Source organism: Vulpes lagopus, chromosome 1 (assembly GCF_018345385.1).
Source record: "Vulpes lagopus strain Blue_001 chromosome 1, ASM1834538v1, whole genome shotgun sequence".
NCBI classification, from domain to species: domain Eukaryota; kingdom Metazoa; phylum Chordata; class Mammalia; order Carnivora; family Canidae; genus Vulpes; species Vulpes lagopus.
Window position 1 is genome coordinate 148085337 of NC_054824.1, and position 24243 is coordinate 148109579.

The following is a 24243-nucleotide window of genomic DNA, read 5'->3' on the forward strand; positions in this document are numbered from 1 at the left end:
GTGCCCGTCACCCATTCCCCTCCAACACCCGCCCTCCTCCCCTTCCACCACCCCTAGTTCGTTTCCCCGAGTTAGGAGTCTTTATGTTCTGTCTCCCTTCCTGATATTTCCCAACATTTCTTTTCCCTTCCTTTATATTCCCTTTCACTATTATTCATATTCCCCAAATGAATGAGAACATACACTGTTTGTCCTTCTCCGATTGACTTATTTCACTCAGCATAATACCCTCCAGTTCCATCCACGTTGAAGCAAATGGTGGGTATTTGTCATTTCTAATTGCTGAGTAATATTCCATTGTATACATAAACCACATCTTCTTTATCCATTCATCGTGCCTATTTTAAATTCATATTTTGGCCTCAGAATTTTGCTTTATCTAGTGAAGGTTATTCAGCTAGTTTTTCTTTCATGCCAATTATACTTTTGTACATTTTATTAGCTTTTCAGATCCACCAACCTGTCTCTCATTCTGTGGCTTATCCAAGGTTTCTGTGCTGGGGAGAGAGGTCATTTGTTTTCCAGTTTCTAGAATTTCTTTGTAGGAGCTTGAGATAAGCAACTAAATCTTCATGTTCTACCATAATCAACACTTTAGTCATAGTTATGTTGAATAGAATGAAAAAATAATTCACCTGAATTTTTCACTAAATGTTTCTCTTTCTCAGTTATTTGTCAACTTTGATCTTAGATTCTTCTGAGTGGCCTCAACTTAATGTCTTTTTTATTTTTTACAATGCATTCTCTAAGCACTACTCCTTACAATAACAGACTTCAAAATACTGAATTTAGGAAGATGGAAACAAGGAGACCACAACAAAGAAAGCAAGAATAGAAGCAATAGTTTCCATTCATTCTAAATTTCCATTTATTGTACTATATACATGTACTAACTATGCCAGATACTAAGTAATGCCAATCTGTGTTTTCTAAACCCCAAACCTTCTCAAATTATGGTGCAATTATGTACTAATTTTATTTGTTAGTTGTATATCTAACTTTAATATTAGGTACTGTTTAAAAGAAAACATTTAGAAACATACAGCTCTACATGCAAATATTGACATGTAGCTTACTATTTCTGTAATATTTGGAAACTTAATTTCTCAAAGCCTTAGTTTTCTGCTCTATGGAAACATATTAGATATCTTCAAATGCTGTAGTAAGAACTGAATTAGAAACTTTTAGATATGTGATAGAAATACTAGTGATAGAAGTAATGATATAGTAGGTAGATAATGCCTGGAGAATAGTTCTATTCAGTAAGTTGTAGATATAATTATCAAGTTGCTCTTTATATTATTTTTTATTGATAATTTAGAGATCTTCTAAAATGTTTAATCCCATAAATATTTATTTAAATAGTTCTAGAATAATGTCAAGGCTATTTTCCTGTAGATACAAAAATAAAAGTATAATCCCAAGGAACTAGAAAAACACAAACCCAGCATTCTTCTGAACTTTGCAGATCTGCAGTCTTTCTCCTGAATCAAAACTGCATTGAGTGCAAGCTAGTGCTGTGCTTATGGTATATTCAAGTTGCATATTCTTTCACTGTGTATTTCATGTTTTACATTTTAAAATGAGAACAATTGATGAAAAATTATATGGAATTTTGAAAAAATTGGTTTATCAATCATTTTATTTCTCCTTCAATTTGTTAGTGCCCAAAATGGATCTGAAAAAACATTGAGAGCATAAAGTAAAAGGAGAATATACTTCAAAAATAGTAATCTTTCAAAAACTCAGAAATTATAAAAAAGGGCAGAAAACTCCCAACTTGTAGGCTTTTCACTAATAAATAAAACCAACCAAACCAAACTATCCATTTCAATATAGCCCTCCAATCTTCAACTTTTATAATTTTTCATTTTGATTAAAATTATTAAAAAATTGAAAAAAGATGGAAGAAAAATTAAATGGAACAAACTTTACAACACTCTTCCTACCTTTCTTAGTGGTGGTTATTTCCAGTCACATAAAATTTATTTTCTTTCCAAGCTTTTATGTTTGTAAGTTTGAGAAAAATAGCATAAATCACAGCAAATACAAAAAGCAAAAGAAATCCATTATAGTATTTTTTTTCAGAAGTATATATATTGAGTACCTTAGCTGGAAAGCCAGTTGAACCAGGACATCCCTTTTTCCTTAAGGTTGGTGTGTGAGCTGGAAGAGGAGTACTGTCTACAATCTGAATTCAGGAGCAAAAAAGGAAATAAATGTCATGAAGTATTCCATCTGTTTCAAACATCACTAAAAATAAATCAAAGTAAATAAAGCCAAGCAACATCAATAAGGCAAAAAATATCTCAATGAAGCTAAAATTCTCATAGTGTTGATAATTTAAATTTCAGCCTGCAATGTCTACAAATGAAATAGTTCTTCAATTAGCAAAAAAATATTGGTCTGGAAATTTAAAAAGAAATGATTCAGAAAAGAGAATTCACAGAAGAGAACAAATGTCACAGCACATTGCCTACGTAAAAATGAGGATATTAATCTTCAAGTTCATCTTAAAATGTCACATTAATTCTTAAAAGTATCTGATTTTTTAAAAGCATGATTTATAACCAAATACTTAGAAGATTCTCTTAACTCTAACTTCTATATACAGAATGTATGTTGCATATATGGAACACAATTCAGTGGATTTGTGTGTGTTTGTGTATGCATGTGGAGGGAGAGAAAGAGAGACTGATTAGTGGGATTTTGTGCAGAAATCAATTTCCAAAGAAGGGAGTTAGAGTATTTAATATTATTGGAATTCAGAACTTAATATACATATTTAAAAGTTAAAAGCCATATCTTTATAAAATATTAATGTATAATATTACTTTTAATGAAAGGAACCAGTGATTTTACTGGAAAAGAGACAGCACTTATTTAGCAAAGTATTAAAAAAAAAAAGGCATAAAGAATTACTTCATTTTAGGATGCTAAGCAAGCAAACAAAAGGAAAAGGCTAGCTTTGAATAAAGTTATAGTTTAAAATATTAAAAAATAGATGACTCTTTGCCTTTGTTATTATATAAACAGAGTATTTTATATGCCCTATAACCTTAGAATGGAACCTCTCAGAGTTTTCTGCTTAATTGTGAGTTTAGTTCTAATTTAAATTTACTTTTAAATAGCTTGAAAAAGCTTTGAACCAAATATACAAATTAATGTTTCAACAGGTAAACATGAGAGATAAAAGAGAGGAACAGTGAAAACCTACACAAAAGTTAATTAAAAAAAACAATTAATAGGAAACAAAAATGAGGGATCCCTGGGTGGCGCAGCAGTTTGGAGCCTGCCTTTGGCCCAGGGCGTAATCCTGGAGACCCGGGATCGAGTCCCACATCGGGCTACTGGTGCATGGAGCCTGCTTCTCCCTCTGCCTGTGTCTCTGCCTCTCTCTCTCTCTCTGTGACTATCATAAAATAAAAATAAAAATTAAAAAAAAAAAAGGAAACAAAAATGACATTATAATTTACCCAGAAAATCTAAAAGAAGTTTAGAATAAAAAGGAGTGAAGTAAGGGTGCTGGATACAAGATCAACAGAGTTCACAAAGACCATAAGAATGTATATTTGGAAAAGATCCCATTCACTGTAGCAACAAAAACTTTAAGGTACCTAGGAACAAATGTAACAAGCAATATGAGGTAAATTCATAAAGAAAATAACAAAACTTTACTGAAGGATATAAAAGAAAATCTAACTGATATGTATACCATGTTCATAGATGGAAAGACCCAATCACAAAGATGTCAATTCTCCTCAGATAAATCTGTAAGTTTAATGCAATTCCAATCAAAAGCTCCACATGGAACTTGACAAACTGATCCTAAAAGTCAAATGTAAAACTAAAGGGTCAAAAAGAAAAGGAAAAACAAGGTGGGTGGGAGTGGCTAATCATACCAGATGAAGTATTTTAGGGTCATAGTAATTAAGACAATGTGATATTGATGCAGGAATAGATACAGAGAACAGAAGAGAATAAAACTCCCAAACAGACGCATATATATAAAGCAGAGAATGGTTTATAAATCAATGGGGGGAAATGTAGTAGAGTTGTTCATATGAGAAAAATAGATGTAGAACCCCATTTCACATAATATGTAACAATAAATTTCAGTTAAGGTCGTAAACATGTAAAATAAAAGTTTTTAAGCTTTTAGAAAAAAGTATGGAAGAAAAATTTTAAATGCTGCATAGGGAAGAACTGCTTCAGAAAGATATAAAAAATAGAAGTCATAAAGGAAAAGATTAATAATATATATAAGCCTACTTTAAAATAAATAATGTTGCAAGATGAAAAGATACCAAATAAAAATTTAAAATAAGCCACAGACTGGAAGAAAATATTTGCAGTGCACAGAGCCACCTAAGGATTAGTATCCAGATTATGTAAAGAACACTTACAAAAGAATAGGAAAAATAATTCAATAGAACAACAGATGAAAGACATAAACAGGCAAACCACCACTGATCAATAAACATATAAAAAGATGCTGAATTAACAGTTGAGATCAGAGAAATGCAAATTTAAAAATGCCACTCCATACCCATCAAGTTGGCAATAGTTAATGTCTAACACTACCAAGGGTTGGTAAGGATGTGGGAAAATGGGGAACTCTCACACATTGTCGGTGCAAGTGAAAATTGGTCCTACCACTGTAGAAAATAATTTGGCAAAATCTAGTTAAAGTTGAAAATGCGTATACCACACAACCCAATAATTCAGCTTCCAAGTATATACACTAAACAAACTGCACATTTGCAAAAGCAGACAGCTACTAGGATGTTCACATCAGCACTGATTGTAATAACAGAAATTGGAAACAATCTAAATATCTAGCAATAGGAGAATGCATAAATGGTTATATTATATTCATACAATGAAATACATAACAGTTATAATAATGAACTAAATGGACATGTATCTGCATGAGTAAAGCTCAAAAGCATAATGCTGAATGAAAGGAGTTACAGAGAGATACAGATGCATGTTTGCATAAAACATAAATATAAAACAAATGTTCTCATATATCGTTTATGGATGCAAATAAAGTGAAATGTAAAACCAAGGAAGAGAATGCACACCAATTTTAAGGTCTTTAGATATGTCTGAGAAAGGAGAGAGGGGAATAGTATAGGGAAGGGTGTTTCAATTGTGTGGAATATTTTTTCTTTGAAAACAGAGCTGAAAAGAATGGCAAAATGTTCACATCTGTTCAATCTGTGGATGGTGGTTACATGTGTTTATTATTCTCTGTGTGCTTGAAATAGTTCAGCATTTAAAATGTATAAATTCAAAATATTAAAACAATGATTTAAAAAAAGCAGAGACTCATCAGCTTAACCTGTCTTAAGGTAGTCTATCATAGGGTTGTAAAAAATCAAGTCAGAATCTAACTACAAATCACACTTCACTTCAGATAGCTTTCCAAAGTGAACTATCTGCTTCTCTTGGAACGCTAGACACAGCTCTAGAGATAATATGGGAAACAAAGGGGCTATGTCAGAATTGCAAGCTGAGTGAAGAATCTAAATTGCATCTTGAGGCAGGAGGCATGACACATTCTTCTGACTCATTGAGGAAATGACCTCTGTTGAGAAAACAGGCTGACTGGCTGTTTGAAACCACTGACTGACGTGAGGTGCAAAACAACACTGGTTTTTTGTACTATTACAAGACATTTCATGGTTGAATGTCATCTGACTGAACAGTTAGAATAAACTATTCAGTGACCAGCAGTGGCAATTTTAATTTTAAGCTGTACTAAGTAACAGTTACGTATGTCTTATTAGACTTCTGAGATGAATTAAAATAGGAGAATGGCACCTGACACTGCCATGTGCCTACCAGGTTTGTATCTGACAATTCTAGAATGTAGATAACTCTGCCCTCTGATCCACAGTTCTCTACTTAATGTTAAGATTACCTTTATAATTAAGTAAATATTGTTTATTTTAGGTTGAATCTGAGGGGTGATTTTCTATTTTTGTTTTACAGTCCTATTTACATTATCAGTGAAATGCAATGATCTCCAACATACTGTGACTTATTACATAATAAATTAGATTAAAAGAAGAGTCAGATTTCACTTGTTTTTTGCAATTCCCTCTTTTCTGACACAAGTGAAAAGTTGAGGAGCATGACTGCTCGAGTGAGGCACCTTAAGTGGCTCAGCTTCACTAGATGTAGAAGGAGATGTGGACCTTGACTGGACGTTAACCTTGACGTTCGGATTCCGTACATATGTTCTCTCAACGGGGTCGGTCTAGGAAGATAAGTCAGGAAAAACAAAAACCCAAGAAATCACTTTCAAACAATGTGCAGCTCTTAGCAAATTTCTGTAAGGCATCATCATGATAACATTTCTTGAGAAGAGGAAAACGAACCTCAGTTTGAATATTCACCTTCAAGATCTGTCATTACACAAAAGCATAACCTCTAGTTCTAATGTAAACAAAGATAAAGATAGCAACAGTTAATAAAATGCTCCCATCTTCACTGCCTGCCTCCTGCTTTGGGCACTGGTCTCTACTATATGTTCTTGACTTGTATTCTGCAAATGAAATACATGTGAACTAAGTGCAGAGTACTTAACAGAGTATGTGCTGCAGATCAGAGATAATTTTGTCCTTCATAAGAAGGAAATCGGGTTGTCTACCAGGCATTACTTGATTGTAAAAGAAACTAATTTATCAGCTTTGTGTTTGTCATTGGGGACAACACTGCCCTTTTATTCTGCAGCAGGAGAAATACCAGCACTTAAATTCAGTTGCAGCCTTTTAACCAAGTGTTTTTAGAAACTCAAAATGCTTGGGGTTAAAATTTAGCATTCAAGATCTTATGGAGCATACTGATGGATGATATATTCAGCTTGGCAATTTTCAAAATTACCAGGACTGCATTTTTGAAATGAAAGGCAATGAAAGCAAGCTGGAAAAGAGGCTGGAGGAATTTGTTTCAACTGTGCTGTACAGAAAGACCAGGAGTTACAATTCAGTAAAAAGAACAATCAGCTTCAGGATTTTAAACATGTATTTTTACTGAGGTGGACACTTGACGGGATGAGCACTGGGTGTTTTTCTGTATGTTGGTAAATTGAACACCAATAAAAATTAATTAAAAAAAATAAAATAAAATATTTTCTCTTTTCCTTTATTATTATTATTATGGTTATTCTTTTAGGGACTGGCTAGTGGGCTGGCTAACACTGCAGGAGTCCTCTACTGGGCACAGGCAGGCAGGCAGATATTCTGGCAAACCACAGGGCAAGATTTTTGTGGGGATAACTCACATGGTTCCCAACCAGGCTTTATATCTTGAGTTCCTGCACTCAGGAGAAGTGGGGGAGAAGAGGCGTCCTAGGGAGAACATCTAAGGAACTTGCAGCCACAGCTATGTACCATCAGCTAAGGAAGTATTCCCATGTTTTAAAAATGGGGAACTGAGGCATACCAGCTGTACATCGGCTCTGAAGTGTGCAATGTGGCTAATTTCATAAAACTAGTACATTTTTCAAGTGGGAGAGCCAGGCCTGAATCTCACTTGTTGACCTCAAGTTCAGTATTCTTTTTGTGGTACAAAAGCATCTCCACCATAAAGGTACTCAGAGCAACTGAACAGTCATGCAGAATGAGTTACACTGTCTCTTTTCCTGACTGAACTTCCACCAGGAATAGAAGAAAAAGAAAGAAGAAAATAAGACTCTTAGACATATTTTGCCCAATTCACAATTTCACTCAGGGACAGTCATGGAGAAGGTACTCCTTTTAATTATTAATCTGGAATATAAATCTGGGCTGGAAATAAGGCCAGAAAGATCCTACTTCCTAAACATCTCCTCCTTCTAGTTTTCATGAGATTACAGAAATTGCAAGCTGAATAAGAATTCATGGGGCAGGGGGTTCAGTTAACATGGAATTGATAAGCAAAGCAGTACTGATGCATCTTACATTAATAAGAATTTAAAATGACCTCAAATAATCAAGTTAAGTAGCTCATAAAGTATTTAAGAAGTGTCCAAGTAGGGGATTTACTAAGTGCAAAAAATGGGTCATTTTAAATAAAATTTAAATTTCTGACCTGTCACTCCAAAGCCTTTATTATATTAGCCCACAATTTGAGTGAAAGACATAAAAGCAGACGTTCCTGTGCACAGGATAATGCTATGAATGGGACTGAATAGCTAATAGTGGCTTTTCTACCTCTGAGTCCAATTACTTTAAAACCACTTCAAAAATGAGAAAGGCAGGAGCTCTCTGCTTTCAGTAGTACTGGCTGACAATTTAAAGCAGGTCTGCTCTTTGAGCCCTGTGAATATGTGCTGCCCAGAACTGAGCAGGCAGTTTTATTACTTACACTTACTTGTGCTGAAATTAGAACACACTGCCTTAAGACATTTTGTCAGTATGTGCCCTGGTGAAAGGTTTACTCACAAAAATCATCACACCTAAAAACCAATCCCACTTCCCATCCCCACTCCATAGTTGGTCCTTAAAACATTTACCATCATGCTTTATGACCCCATGAAAATGTGACATGATGACAGGGTGATATTGAACAAAGGGAAAAATATACCATCAAAGTTTAATCCTTGATTACAGAAGTTAATGACTCTTAAGAACTCTCAAGGCTTTAAATACATACCTCTTGGCTGTTCTTTAGAATTATTGCCATTTATAAAAAATCTTTTCCTCCTAACAAGTTTTTACTTATAAATAAAAAAGAAAACAACAGGAATGAAAATAGATTTTGAAATTATTTTCTTAGTTGCATGAGGTAAATAAACCTGGTTATTCAAAAGAGGAAACATTTAGATTTAAAAACTAACCCAATATCAACCTAATAAAAGAGAATAAGGAAAATTAACATACTAGCTTTTTGGAACTATATGCTCTTAAAACAAATTCCAGAGATTAAACAAAATCAGGTAGTTTTTGTTAAAACTAATTAAAAATAAGTAAAAATATTTAAGTAATATTTTGAGATGACATTGAGTATATTTAAAAAGCTGAACTATGCCATTTACAATGATACTCTGATTTAAAAAAAAACCCCCCCAAAAAGAAATAAAATAAAAAAAATAAAAAAAAACCCAATTATGGATTTTTTTTCACTTAATGTAGAACTGAAGTTCAAAAATTACCACTTTATTTTTCAAAAGTATGTTTCTTAGAAAGACAAGGAACAAAGTTTGGTAAAGATGAAATATCAGAAAGGGAGACAAAACATAAAGACTCCTAACTCTGGGAAATGAACTAGGGGTGGTGGAAGGGGAGGAGGGCGGGGGGTGGGGATTAATGGGTGATGGGCACTGAGGGGGGCACTTGACGGGATGAGCACTGGGTGTTATTCTGTATGTTGGTAAATTGAACACCAATAAAAAATTAATTTATTAAAAAAAAGATGAATAAAACTCTTGGCAATAATGTTTTGAATATCAGACTAAAAAATTTTTTTCCCATATCTTCTAAAAGCTATTAGCAGCTAATACCAGTTAAATTAAGAGATTTACACATTTAATTTCCTTTATTGATTACTGCCAGTATAAACAATATCTCAAAAGAGGTTTAACAGGAAGAATAAGAAAAATGTAATACCACTTACATATTTTCTATATCAAAGTGTTAATTATCACCAACAGGACTGGTTTTTTAAGATGTTATTAATTTTATCTATAATTATATGCTTACTGATACATTTATAATTAAGAACTTATTCTATCCACTAAAAAGCAATTAGTTTTACTGAACTTTCAGAATACTCAATAACTATAAGCCAGACTTTGCAGACAGCCTAAAATTAATTTAATAATTAATTGGCAATGATGCAGATATAACATGGCAGCAAAGCAACTGATTAATAGCACATCAATTATGTTTACCTTCTGAACCTTTATCATGGTTATAATACAATCAACAATAGTACACTTAAATCATGAAAGTGAAATTCTTTGTGTTTTGAAAAATTGTATAGCATTACATGTAAGCAATGACTTGAATTAGTAATCAGGAAAAGCTGATAAATATGATATACATCAATAGTAGAGATATCACAATTCAGTAACTGCGTTATGGTTGTAGAAAGAATGATAAGGAAAAAATAGTGGAAAGCAATATGTAATACTAACTGGACAGGACATTCTAATAGTATTTGGAGGAAGATCTTGGAAAAAAATCTTAACTGAACAGTATAAGCAATTCACTCAATATTTCTTTTTTTTAAATAATAAATTTATTTTTTATTGGTGTTCAATTTGCCAACATACAGAATAACACCCAGTGCTCATCCCGTCAGGTGCCCCCCTCAGTATTTCTAAGCTGCACTCTACTGAGAAAGATGGGGAATATCTTTATGTAGCTGTGATTTTTTTCTATTTTTTGGTTAATTCTTTTTTCCTGAGTAAGCCTACTTCAAGGCATTAGAAACACCTACTTCCTCCAATGTGGTTTTTTACCTACTGCTCTACTGTTTGGGAAAAAAAAGAAAAGAAAAAAAAATAAGCTGAGTTATCAGCAGTATCATCCACAATGCCTAACACTGTCATGTAAAAAGTCTATAAGGCTTCCTGAATCTATTAGGATTTCCCTATCAAGTGATTTACAAAAATGTAGTTTTAGGGTACTTCAGTAAAATAGAAAAGTTTTCTTTCCCCCTAGGATTAGGTATGATTTTTAGGTGAACTTCTCAAATTATGCAGTATGGTGTTCTAATAAATAATAAAAACAACTAAGACAACTCATCTTGAATGTGTACCAATGGGCCTTTTCTACTTCAAAAACAGAGATTTGAACAAATACAAGAAGCAAAACACTCATAAGAAACCTGGTTTTAAAATAAAGGATACCAAGATTTGATACAGATTATAGATTTTTTAAAAAAAGCTTACACTAAAAAAAATAAATAAATAAATAAATAAATAAATAAAGCTTACATCTAACATGTTGTCTTGTATTTGTAAATATAAAACAGAAAAAATATAATTATCATCAATTAACTTTAGCCAGAAGTATTTTGGATACAAAGTGGCAAGTAATCCAATTTTTTGTATTCAAAAACACTTTATAACCTCAAACTTTCACTGATATAATTTTTAAATTTTTTGTTAATTGCGCTTATGATAAAAAACAGTATTATGGAAATACCTTATCATTTGGAAAACAGCAAATCTTTTTATCATCCTAATAATAAACCACTGAAGACTACAACTAGTAAGTACAATCTTACTAATTACAAATAATGTAACTTGCTACTCTTTAAGAAAATTCTCCTTACTTTCAAAAGATCTATTTGAGTATTCTGTAGAATTTACAAATGTTCTCGGAAAACAAAAGTTAAGCTACATGTTAGCTCTTTATAATCTCTGTTCCACTCTGAAGGAATAATCTAAAATGAAACATTCAATGTGTCTCACTATTAATGAGAACACTGTGGACCCTTCCATAACCACTTATATTCAGGCATTAATAATAATATTAGTAACAAACCTTACTTGTGCTATGCCTAATTGAATAATGCCACTTATTAAGTATGTAAATGGAACCTTATAGCAGACTGGAAATAAAAATATAGCAAACCCTAAATAGTGATACCTCATTTATATGATATATAAGAGTCACTTAAAGAATTTTAACTATTACCTATTGCTCATCTGAAAGCACTGTATAATACACAATCATATGTCACTGTTGGATTCTAGACCACTGTTAGCAATGGTAGCCATCTATGTCCTACTGTAACACACTGCCATCTCTCAGGACCACTGAGGTACCTCACTATTGCCACTGAGATGCTTCTCTGCATCTGCTGAATACTTGGTGATTCTTCACTCAACTCCTTCAGAGATACCACTTTTCAGAGGTGGTTTTTAAACTTTTTCAGATATATAACTAAGAAAAAATTGAAGAAAGCCTGGAAAGCAGATTATTAAGCCTATCACAGCTGTATTAAAAAAACCCATATATGCATCAATAGGCTCTAGTTAAGTATGGCTTATTCATACCCTACAGAATGAAGATACAGACTAAATAGTAGGAACCTTATAATAGCTCTTTCCTTCAAAAATTTCTCCTTATATTAAGATTCACAGAAGGGCTCTAGGAGCCCAAAGCCCCTAGAAATCTGCAAGGAAGTGAGATATAACTAATCTATATGTAACCAGAAAACTAAAATCTCTCTGAATTATAACAATATTTTTAAAAAAGAAACTAGCTAAAAATTCAGTCAGTTCAGTCTGATGATTTGAACCTAATAGAATTGGGCATATAACATTTTGGTCTTCCTTTCTAGAGGTTATATGATATACTTAACACATACTCAGATTAATTTGATAAATCCAAGCACCCAAAGGTTTTAACTCTCTAAATGTCAAAATCATTAAAAAAAATCAGTTGAATGGCAATCTTTCCAGAAACTTTATCAATCAATGAGATATTAATTGAAGTCATAGTTTCCATCTGCCACACCACTGGTATCTGATCTGCTTATTCACTACTGAACAGTAGTTTGGAAATATGTGCTATGTAAGGGTTAATCATATTTATTTTGCCATCAATGCATCATGACATCTGAAAGATAAGAGCACCAGGAAGCAGTGGGTGACCCTACTACTCCCCATGCTCTTTGTAAACCAGAGTTTACAGAATTCTCAAGAATTCTGGATTTAAGGTGTTGATCAATACCAATGATTATGAAGCTGACAGGTGAAAGTTTCAAAGCTTGTATCTACCACAGGTATTCCTTTTAATGCTACTATTTAACATGGTGTGTGAAAACCAGAGCAAACAAAACCAGCTAGCCCACTGCTTCTCAACTAGGGAGCGTGTATGTTGTATATATTGATGTTGGGGTGGACGTTGGTTTAGGAAAATTTGAGATCTTTCTACAAACACATTCCCCATTCTGGGGCATAACAGAATCTTGCAGGATAGAGGCAGTGGCTAGCCCATTTAATATTGAGAAACACTGAGCTAGCCTTAGCACAGGATGATGCTTATAGTTTGTTATCAATTCATACAGAAAGAATGTCATGATATTTAAAAAATCTTGGTATCTTAGAATATAAACAATTTATTATTAATATTATTGCCTTAAATCTATAAATAAACTTAGGGATATTCCTTTGAACTACATTAAGTAATCTATCAAAGATTTCTGCAGAGATTTTACATAAAATTATAGTCAATAAAATCTATAACTTGTCCCAAATTCTTTTGAACTCTGAATAATATGAATCATCAAGTTTTTTTTCCCAAAATAATTAAGATCTGTAGGAAATCTCTACATATTTGCTTATACTATATTCTTATTTAGAAAGTCATTAACTCTGCATGTGATCAATTTGCAAAGCATATGTTAGGATCACATTTTACCCCTAATAAAAATTTAAAAGATACCTTATCATTTTAGCAGTTCGGTTACTGAAATATACGAACATTCCTAAAGCTCTACGGCCAAAGCCACAAAAAGAAAAAAAAAAAGAAAGAAAGAAAGAAAAGAAAAAGAAAAAGAAAAAGAAAAAGAAAAAAAATGCAGAAAGGCAGAGTAGCAATAGCAGGAGCAGCAGCACACAGCATGCAGTAAAGGTAATAGTACATCACGGAGACGTTAGCGTGTTCTGCAACCACAGGCAAGAAGGGTAAGAGACAGGGTGGAGGGCATGGGGTGGGGACACACAGTGTAGTAGTCTCTTACACGTCTGCCTTTGCTAGCTGGAGTACAGGACGGAGAGCGCTTCAACAAAGAAAGGAGAATACTACACGTTACAAATACTCACACATGACTCTCGATGGCTACCGCTGTATTAACAGACAAAGTATATCAACATACACATAAAGACATATTTTGCGATACGTTGAAAGTACATGTATTTTCAGGAAAAACTGGAGGGTAGGACAGTAAAGAAACAGTTGCTCAGACTTGGCCTATGATGACAAGCTTTCACTAGACCCTGCACAAACAGTGACCCACAGAATAACACTCCATCAAGTGATGGATAATTTCTTCTCTGTAAAGGTTGGCAGTAGCGGCTGGAAACATGAAAAAAGAAAGGATTCAAATAATTCTGATTTAGTGCCGGGTAGCATTTAATAAAATACTTTAGTCTTTTACCTACCAAGGTCTTACTCTTTTCCAAGATGCTTCTTTTAAAGTATAAAAGTTTAATTAGGCCTTCAGAATTACTGATAATGAATTAAATCAAGAAGTCACTTCACCAATACTGTTCAACCTGATTAGACATCAGGCTTAAGTCAAGAGGGACCTTCACCTTTCTGACGTTAAAGATTAAGTAATTAGGGTAAAACAGCAGTAACAACAAGCAGTTCATAATTAATTGTACTGAAAAATCTTCCAAGTCTCTGGAACTTGGTGATGTACGAACAGCAGAGTTTTACACAAATAAACTGTATCTGCCTTGGGCAATTCCCTATACGCAACTGAACCTAACATTTGTTTACTGAGGGTTTGCACTACGTCAGGTTTTTAGAAGACACAGAAGGCATACTATTCACAGACTGGTGGGGAAGACACCATGCCATCAAGTGTGATGAATGCTGGGACAGAGGTGAGCTGCAGAGTTTTCCAGGTAGCTGGGGGTGGTGGTGGCATGTACAAGATTTGTAGGGGGACTAGAGGATGGATTTTATCAACTGAGTCTACAGGAGCCAAAATTTCAGAGAAAACTTGAAGCATGACAAACATCCTTCCAGATGTTCAGTGTTACTTGTACAATAGGGAATTTTATTTCTTTCTAGGCGGAGGGAGCATGACCTGACCACAAATTGCCAAAGTGTTCATGGCAAATCAGGATTAGAAGGCCTGCAGATTCCTCAGCAGGCTTTTGTTTCTTTGGTCATCCTCATTGCGTATGCAGAACTATCCTTCCCAGCCCGCCTAGTGCACACTCGTCTTTCACAGCTGCTCTTGCTCTGTGGACTACACCCGTCCATGTGTAAAGACCCCGCTCAGACACTGGCTCTTTCAGAAAGGCTTCCTGCAGGCGTCTCGTTCAGTCAGATAGCTCTGCTTTATACTCCCATGATACACAGGCCATACCTTTTATTAGCGTGCTTCTCCCAATTGTGTTATAATTATTTATTTACATGTATGGTTTTTCCATCAGACTCAGATCCTTAAGGATCTAGAATCTACTAGATTCTACTTCTTCTGATTTATCTTAGCAGCTACCATTGTGCAAAGTATGGTACTGCATGTGTAGAAAGTGCTAAAATGTTTAACACAGAGAAGCTTTTACTTACTGGGTATCCCTACACTTCTAGAACAGATTTGGGAGTGTACTGAAATCATGAAAAAAAGCATGACTAGCTCGAAGTAAATATATTACCACTATCCTAAAAACATGTTGACATGTCTCTCAAAACCATCTTTCCATATGAAAGACAACACAGTGTCTAAACTGGCACAATATAAAGCTAATAATGGTATTAAGTTACCATAGTGACAATGTTCTTCCTAGAGCGTCTACCTAGAAATCAAATAGCTATTTTTATATTTTCAATAGAGAAGGGGAAATTAGACTATTTCCCGATAATATAATTGGAGAACACACATTGCACACACTTTTTCTTATACACACTCACCTACAACCACGGTGTGAAACTGGTCTCATAGCATACACTGGGAAGCAGTATGCTGTTTTCACAGACCATTTAAAACTATGCATTTTATATATGGTGTATAAATTGCCACCATAAATTTCAGACTGATTATGGAAGCAAGGCAGAAACCAAAAGAAGTAATTTATCTTACAGACACATAATTTGGAAAACAGATTTTAAGATTCAGTTAAAAAGGTCTTTTTAAATAAGATACTGAAGAGTAAAAGACTAGGTAGTCATGGTTTTTTCCCTCTAGATTGCCTAAATATATTAGGATATAATGTACAATATACCATACAAAACATATATATAAAATAATATATAATACTGCCTAAATTAGAGAAGGATACAACAACCTTCTAAAATGTGAGAGTTTCAAGTTGGGTTGTATTTAATATGTGGATGGAAGATTTTTTTAAAAAGCATTGAATGAGGAAATATCAGGAATGCCATAATTTCTCAGAAGGATTTAGGCTTGGTTTGGGTCATAGGATTAAAAGATCTTTTTAATCCATGTTTTAAAATTCTGTCTTCCTTTGATTTTTACATATGGTCAGACCTCCCCAGATATAGCTACACAAGGCTTCCAAGCCTCAGATTTCTGTGATGGGTTAGGACAGAATATGAAAGAAGCCAGAAGGAGAGAGAATGCTAAAAGCCAAGAGATGAATGAAGGAACCTAGGAGCCAGGACTGAAATTAAATATTTTAGGACATCTTAACAAGATTTTATTAGGAGGCCAAAATGAGGCACAGAAATCAGCTTGCCAATACTCTCAGACTATTTGCTGCTTGTAATATGCCAGGATACAAGAAAGCAGTATTAGGAGGACCAGACAGTTGGACTACTGGGACTAAGCCTATTCCTTGATGTCTGACCTTTTCATTCACACCTTTAATTCCTGGGTTTACTATTTCCTTAGTATGCTAGATTAGGAAGACAGCCTCCAAAAGCAAGTTGGTACACTCATTTGCCAGGTAAGAGGGCAATTTACATTTTTTGTGAATTTGGCCTAAATGAACAGTGTATAGAACTGTCATTTAAATAAAATTCAAAACTTACCTGGCACAGATTTAATAAATGACAATATGTGTACCAAATATAAAGAACAAGTAGTTCATTTATACAACTATAATTAGTAGGACCTTTAATACAGTCAAACCAAGTATTTTGGGGGTTCAACTAAAAAGAAGAAAATGAACTGAACAGGATGGGAAGTGTGTAAGCTTGGTCTAATTGTGCCTGGACTTGCCACTGGAATGCAGGGAACAGACGGGAGAGAGACTGAGCTGGTGAGCTCCACCTGCCCCTCACTCTCTTTGGTGTTGGGCCTGACACGGAGCCACCCCCAGGCAGTCTAGGGTGTGTGAGGCTGAGAGAAAAGACAAGGTCAAGAGGAAATGATTTCCGTAGCAGAAGGACCCTGGAATCTATTCTACTCTGTCACTGGTGTCTCACCGCACATGGGAATGCCTGATCCAAGAGACAAAGTGTTCAGAGTAACGTCAGTTTCTTTTACCATGAGCTAAAACCCCCTTTTATCTACCATAAACAGTGTCATCCATAATCCTGTTGCCACCACTTCCCTCTTCCTCCAAAGACTGAGAGTCATACAACTTTACTAGTGGGGGAGCAAACGATCCAGTTTCTTAGTGGGAGAATGCTGTGATCAGCAACGGTCACAACCACTGGACTGAATATTTTCTCCAGTTCTTTTCTCTTTCAGAAGTCTATGACTCTACATGCAGAAAAGCCCAACCACCTGAGCTGCCCTGAATTACAGAAGCAGGGTTTGGGAATATCTTCTGCTTCACCTGAGTCGGGGGAAGGATGGGACCTGTGTCATACACACTGCTCTCCTGTCAAGACTGCTCTTATTAGACACTCGACTCAGAGAAAGAGCTGTCTAAACTATGCAACTTAAAAGGAAAGCTCAGCTCCAAGTGTGTTCCCATATTGCCAGAAATTCTGGCATTCACTTGAATTTTGAGCTAACAGGCAAAGCACACGAGGAAAAGCTGTGGCATGAGAGTGATTCTGTGCACTATGTTATGTGAAAAGAATTACTGTGTTAAAGGCCGATTAAGGGAGCGCTAAGGGAAAAAATAAGGGGTAATTTTGGAGGAGAGGAGGTACTGGTGGTATGTTCCTATGAGGTCACTAGGCCATGGGGAGCAGACAGGGAAGATCAATGATATGGATACCAGAGAACCCCTCATTTCCAGATGCAATTCAAATTCTAGGTCTTCAATGTAATCTACTTCTCTTCTATTTCTACAAGATAGAAATGAGCAAAGAATGACCAGAGGATGTGTTGTATGAGCTAGTTAAAGGGTCAGAGTCCACTTACTACAGGGGGCGGTCATGCACAACACTTCACTAGTTTTGGTACAAAGAACAATCAAGATTTATCCTATCCTATCCTACTCCTAAACAGAAGTTTAGCTCCATACCAAGTAAACCAGATGCGGAACATAAGCACGCCAAGGATCAAATATTATTTTTTCAAAACATCATCATTCTACTCTGGCCTTGAGGATGAAATGAATGGTAACTCTGGGAAGAGTGGTGATAGTCATCAACGATAAACAGAGGTTAACACCATAAAATACGAAGTTAAGAATACAATATATATATATTTTTTAAATGGGAGCTCACTGCTAGCCTTCTCCTTGACATGTGAAAATCAAATATGGTGGTCGTGTGGCTGAACAATTCGGGGTGCAGGGTGCAGTGACTCAGACTAGTGCGGGGGTTTGGGGACGGAAAGGGAGCAGAAGGCCAAGGAAGCCACACTGGATTCTTAGACAAGGAAGGGAGCAAAAGGGAACACAGGAAGGAGGGGTGAATGGCCCCATTCCAAGTAAGGACAGAGTCACTAGTGTTCCTGAGGACTTTCCACATCTTGTTCCTTTAAATTCTCAAGTCACTGCTTAGTCAGGACCCCTACTATTACCCCAATTCTTCTGAGAAGCAAGCTGGGGTTTACCTAACAGGAAAGGCTGAATGACTTGCTCCTGGTCATACATCCAGAAAGTAGGAAAGGCAGAATTCAAGTCCCCTTATGTGCTTAACCAGTAAGAAGAGAATTCAGGAAGCAAATGAGGGGAAAACATTTTAGGCTTTTTAGGAGCTGGAGCCTGATGCGTAAAGCTTCACCCTGTGTGAACCCAACACCTTTTCACTTTATGAGAGGAGTTCCTTCATGCTGGTTTAAAATTCAGTCCTATAGGCTGAGTGCTAGTGGATGAAGGATAAGAAGGGGTTCTCCCAGAGGACTCTGGAAGCTTCTATGCTACAGCTGGGTGGCAGTGGGGAGAGCAGAGACAAGGCAGGCATGGGACAGCATGTATTCTTGCAAACGTGCTGAGCAGAACAAACCTGTCAAAATACACATGACTTCTAGGTTTTACATTCAGAACTTTTTTGTGGGAAGAAAGGGGATGTAGAGAGGAGTTTGTTAGGAAAAAAAATGGAAATGGTTTTCTAGGGAAAGGAACAATAAAATATTTTAATCAAATTTTCTTCCCATTCCCTCTCATGTGAATAGTGTTTCTATGGATGTGCTATATTGAATATTTAGTACAGTGAAACATACAGTGGATCATAACATGAAATATTTTTGTACCTCAAGAAAGTTCTCTTTTTATTGCACTGTAGAATTAACTAAAACTGTCTCAAGAATAATGAAATAGTTTCCATTCAGAATGGAAAGTAGTACACTTGGGTATAGTATTTCAAAGACAGAAAAAAACCACTTAAAAGTTTTTAAAAATCTAGATCAAGAGCTTTCTTTAGTGGAAAATTATGCGAAATATTTTTCCAAATATAAGAACTATATTTAACACAACACAAAAAATAAGACATATAAAAATTTCTCTGGTTTAAAAACTGTTGCTATGTAGAACATTTGCATTTGAATTCATTTTATTTTCCGGTTTCTAGAGAGATTAAGTGTTCGACATGACAAGGATTTTTGTGCCATTTAATATGGAACAGAGAAAATGCATACATCTGGTATTTCAGTAAAGAGAATAAACAATATACATTAGGGATTTCTCAATTATCAAATTGATAGAATTAACTTAGAAGAGAAAATGGTAGTGCAGTCAATTTATAGTGCATGTAGCACAAATGTTAACAAAAATCACTTTCCACATTAGAAGAGAAATTCTCTCAGCATTAAAAATGGATTTGTACTCAATCATGTTACAGTAAAAGCAACTGAAAGATTTAATAAAACATGTCATTTTAAAAATTTTACCACCAAAAGTTTACTTCTGACTAACAGATAAATTAAATAGCAAAGTGCCAGAAACGGGAATGTGAAATAGAAATCACCATGAAAAATAAAAATGAGCATTTTATATATATATATATATATACGTATATGTATATATATATATGTATATGTATATATATATATATAGTGACAATAATCAAGTAAGCATTCCAGTCTTCAGAATTGTTGCAATGAAAGGAAACACAGATTCTCTGATGGCCAAAGCATTTTTTAAAGTACATTTCATTTTCTGATGTTTAATAAACTCTTTATTATATTTCAGGTAAGAAGCAAATTTTGTCTCAAATAAATTACCAGGTGTGATAGTTCTAAAACTGACTGCATTACTAGGCAAAATTCTTCAATTCAATCCACTGATGTCTTTTACTGAAGGGCGCATTGGTTTGAAAATCAAAGACTTACGTCATCCAAAAAATCAATCAGTGAAGATGAGGAAGAAGAAAAGGAATCCTATTTAACGAATACAGCAATAAAAAATAGAAAATATGGATGAAGCAATTTAATAAGAACAAATAATAAATCAAAATTTTGTAAAAACAATTGAAAGGCAAATGACATTAATTCAAATAAATAAATGAGGAAAGCAGTCATTGGCATTGTTTCTCAAAAAACTCAGAAATTCATTAATTACTTTTTAAAGCGTGGTTCTTTTTCTCTTTCCCAAAGGAATGAAATACAATGCATATATTGTGCTCAAAATGTAATAAAATGAAGCGCATGGCAAATCATTAATAATCAAATTAAATGAAGCACTTTAGAAGGGTAACAAAAGTGAGCAGCAGAACCTCTCCGCCTCTAGCTGTTCCCACTGGAATGTAACCTCTCTGAGAACAGGACTTGGTGAATGTGGTCACTACTGTTATCTCCAGCAACTAGAACAGTGCTCTGCACAGAGACTTATAATTATTTAATAAAGATAGAATCATGAACTTAAATTTTCTGAGACAAAAATATACTTTATATCATAAAATTTGTTTTTTTTTTTACCAGCAAAGAACTTGAGCACCAAAGAATGACAGTCATAGAGTCACTATTTCATTATTATGGAATACATTGCCTAATATCCTCTATGTAATGCTTTTTACAAAAACTATTCCTATCGTAAACTTCTAAAACAACTGAATTGATTTGGAGCTTGAACCAGCATTTCCATATTATGAGCTTTGACCTTTTTTACTTTTTTTTTTTTTTAATAGTGGCTCTATACTTGGGAGATTAAAGTGTCAAAATTATTTCAGATTTGCTCTGCATTTACTGTTTCTCAGGGGAGGAGACGAAATTTCTTTTAAATCTTATGAGTCTCCTATTTAGACCTTTCTTAGATTTTTCTTAAATACAAATGTGATTATAGTTTCCAAAAGAATGCAGAACATACTCCTTTCCTTATATGTTATTGTTTATATAAGATTTTAAGTCCTTTTATGTGGGAAGCAATAAAAGTTTCCTCGAAAATGAATTTTAAATCACAAAGTGAATTCTAAATGGACTACAGGGAATACTTGAAAAGTTTAGTACTTACTTCAAATTGATCCAGAGCATCGGTAGGCGTATTCAAAAATGCCAAGAAAGAATGCTGTGAGTCTTGGTGCTCTATACCTAGAAGACAGCAGCAACTTTTTTTTAAAACTAGAACAATTTAAACTAATTTTCATGGATAACCTTTCCTGTCTGAATCTACTAAGAGCTGTTCATAAACTACCACATTGTAAAGCTGATCAATATTATTAACTCTACATATTTAAAAAATTATGTTAGTGATTCTTGGAATATCACTTAGCAGTTATAGTAGTCTCCATGACATACTTGTTTCCTGACTCGAGTTCCTGAATTTCTTTCTTTTCCATACAGCACATCATAAGAAATACATTAAATCTTTGTAGATTTGAAAGAATTTTAAAAATAGGGTTATATCTGACTATTCTAAGCTAATTTATCACCAAACAAGGTTTCTGTTTTGAAAAACTCTTACCAAACTTATAGTACACACTAATATAAAAAATCTCTTATAATAATCTAGTGATAAAACAAATATATTTTGTTATGAAAAAACTTTTGTTGGGCAGCCCAGGTGGCTCAGCAGTTTAGCACCACCTTCAGCCCAGGGCCTGATCCTGGAGACCCGGGATCAAGTCCCACATCAGGCTCCTTGCATGGAGTCTGCTTCTCCCTCTGCCTGTGTCTCTGCCTCTCTCTCCCTCTATCTGTCTTTCATGAATAAATTAAAAAATAAAAATCTTTAAAAAGAAAAAAACTTTTGTTAAGACCTTAATCTGATTTCAGGCACTGCTTTAATTGACAGAATAAATAACTTATACCCTAGTTTTTCCTCAGATGAAGTTTTAAAAGTTAAAGCATATTTGTTGGCTATGGTATTAACTTTAAATGTAAGGCTTCCAAAATAATTCTTAAAATATATATGCAATGATAAATACTAGAAAGGAAAGAGCAGAAAACAACCAAGCACACATTTTCGATTTCTATATCCTTAGGAAGTGACATCAACTATTTTGTGTGGCTTTCATCCTACTCTCTAATAACACACCATGGATGCCAGATGAGGGGCTATGTTCAGAAATTCATCCAAGCAATAAATATTTATTGAGAGTCTATTATATGCCGAACCTTGTCTAGATACCAGGACATATTAGTAAGCATAGCAGAAAAAAATCCTTGCCCTCTTTTTAAGATTTATTTATTTATTTATGATAGACATGGGGGGCGGGGCAGAGACACAGGAGGAGGGAGAAGCAGGCTCCATGTCGGGAGCCCGACGTGGGACTCGATCCCGGAACTCCAGGATCGCACCCTGGGACAAAGGCAGGCGCCAAACTGCTGAGCCACCCAGGGATCCCTGCCCTCATTATATATTACATTTTACTATTAAGTAGTATATACAGTACATTACAATATGAAGTGAAATTTCATGACTCTCCAATGTTCAAAATCCAAATAAAAGATATAGGCACATGCTGTCATAAAGCAATGTGATAAACTTATTTCTTTTGCACATTTAGATATATTTTACAAAGGATGGGGTCAGTCAGTGACATGGTATGTTACAGTCACACTGCACTGATGTCTCTTCTACATAAACTGTCTCTGGGGATGCCTGCCCTCCAAATCTTATACATTCTTCTTCCTTTACTCACTAAATAATGCAGCTTTCCACTCTTCCCATCTGAAAAGTCTGCTTGATTCTCAATTTAATGTGAAGTCCTAATTCACCTTCCTTTCTTGTTCACCAGGAAATTCAATCAACAAAAAAATTGTCTGAACATCTAGTATTTTCAATGTTTTTTTTCCCCATGTCAATTCCTTTATGTGATACCCTCTCACATGGAAACAGAAACTCAACCAGCTTTACATCACTGTGTGTTACAGGACTGAGAAATTATGGGGAAGCAACACATCACATAAGTGTAACATAAAGCCATTAATTAGTTCACTATTTGGTCAGGAATACTGATGTTGTCATGACAGTGAACTCCTTCCTTCCTTCCTTCCTTCCTTCCTTCCTTCCTTCCTTCCTTCCTTCCTTCCTTCCTTCTTTCCTTCCTCCCTCCCTCCCTCCCTCCTTCTTTTTTCTTTTCTTTTCTTTTCTTTTTTCTTTCTTTTCTTTTTTTTTCTTTTTTTTTCTTTTCTTTTCTCTCTCTCTCTCTCTCTCTTTCTTTCTTTCTTTCTTCTTAAAGTAGGCTCCATGTCCACAGTGGAGCTCAATGCAGGGCTTGAACTCATGACCCTGAGATCAAGAGTTGGATGCTCAACTGACTGAGCCACCCAGGCACCGAGGACAATGAATTTCTAATAACTGCATAAAAGAGATCCCTTCATTGAGAAAACAACACTCCACATTTTTTTTTAAATTAAATCTTCACATTCTTAATGTCCACATTATGGAAAGAAAGTTTAAAAGAAGTTTCTGTAATGGCCACCACATACTCTGAGTTACTTTTCACATTAATGGAAGCATGTTCAGGTAATGCTTTTAAGAAAATGGGAATAAATCCTGAGAAATCCTGCAGGGCAGGAAGTTTAAGAATCAAACTTGGAAGAAAACAATTAAGTACCAAAACAGTTCATCACTGAATTCCCTTTTAAAACAGGATTAGATCAATCTTTAGTTACTTCATACATTATTTCCTCAACTACTCTGGAAGTGAATCCTACAACTATTTGAAGAGGGTATAAAGTATACTATAAAAATAAGTTTGTTTTTTTCCCAATCACAAAAATCTTATTTGTGGAATAGTCCATGACATTGAAAAAACAGTCCCAATTTGTGGCAAAATGAATTCTTCTGTTATTATGAAACTTTTAAACAAT

At 34.6% G+C, this 24243-nt stretch overlaps 1 protein-coding gene across 15 annotated transcripts in view; it reads right to left on the reverse strand.

Moving 5' to 3' along the window:
• Positions 1-24243, reverse strand: part of CDC42BPA (CDC42 binding protein kinase alpha) — a 322452-nt gene that overhangs the window by 47173 nt on the left and 251036 nt on the right. For 6 of the 15 annotated variants that reach the window (XR_005986974.1, XM_041750305.1, XM_041750295.1 and 3 more), the window contains 4 exons: positions 21440-21516; positions 13693-13731; positions 6164-6268; positions 2108-2191 (listed from right to left, as the gene is read on the reverse strand). Coding sequence is in view for 14 of the 15 variants with exons in the window: in XM_041750305.1 (XP_041606239.1) it covers positions 2108-2191; positions 6164-6268; positions 13693-13731; positions 21440-21516 (305 nt within the window). In the remaining variant the exon portion in view is untranslated. Of the gene's footprint in view, positions 1-2107; positions 2192-6163; positions 6269-13692; positions 13732-20322; positions 20371-21439; positions 21517-24243 lie in introns of all 15 variants that reach the window. The other 9 variants (XM_041750332.1, XM_041750319.1, XM_041750271.1 and 6 more) reach the window with 5 other exon arrangements.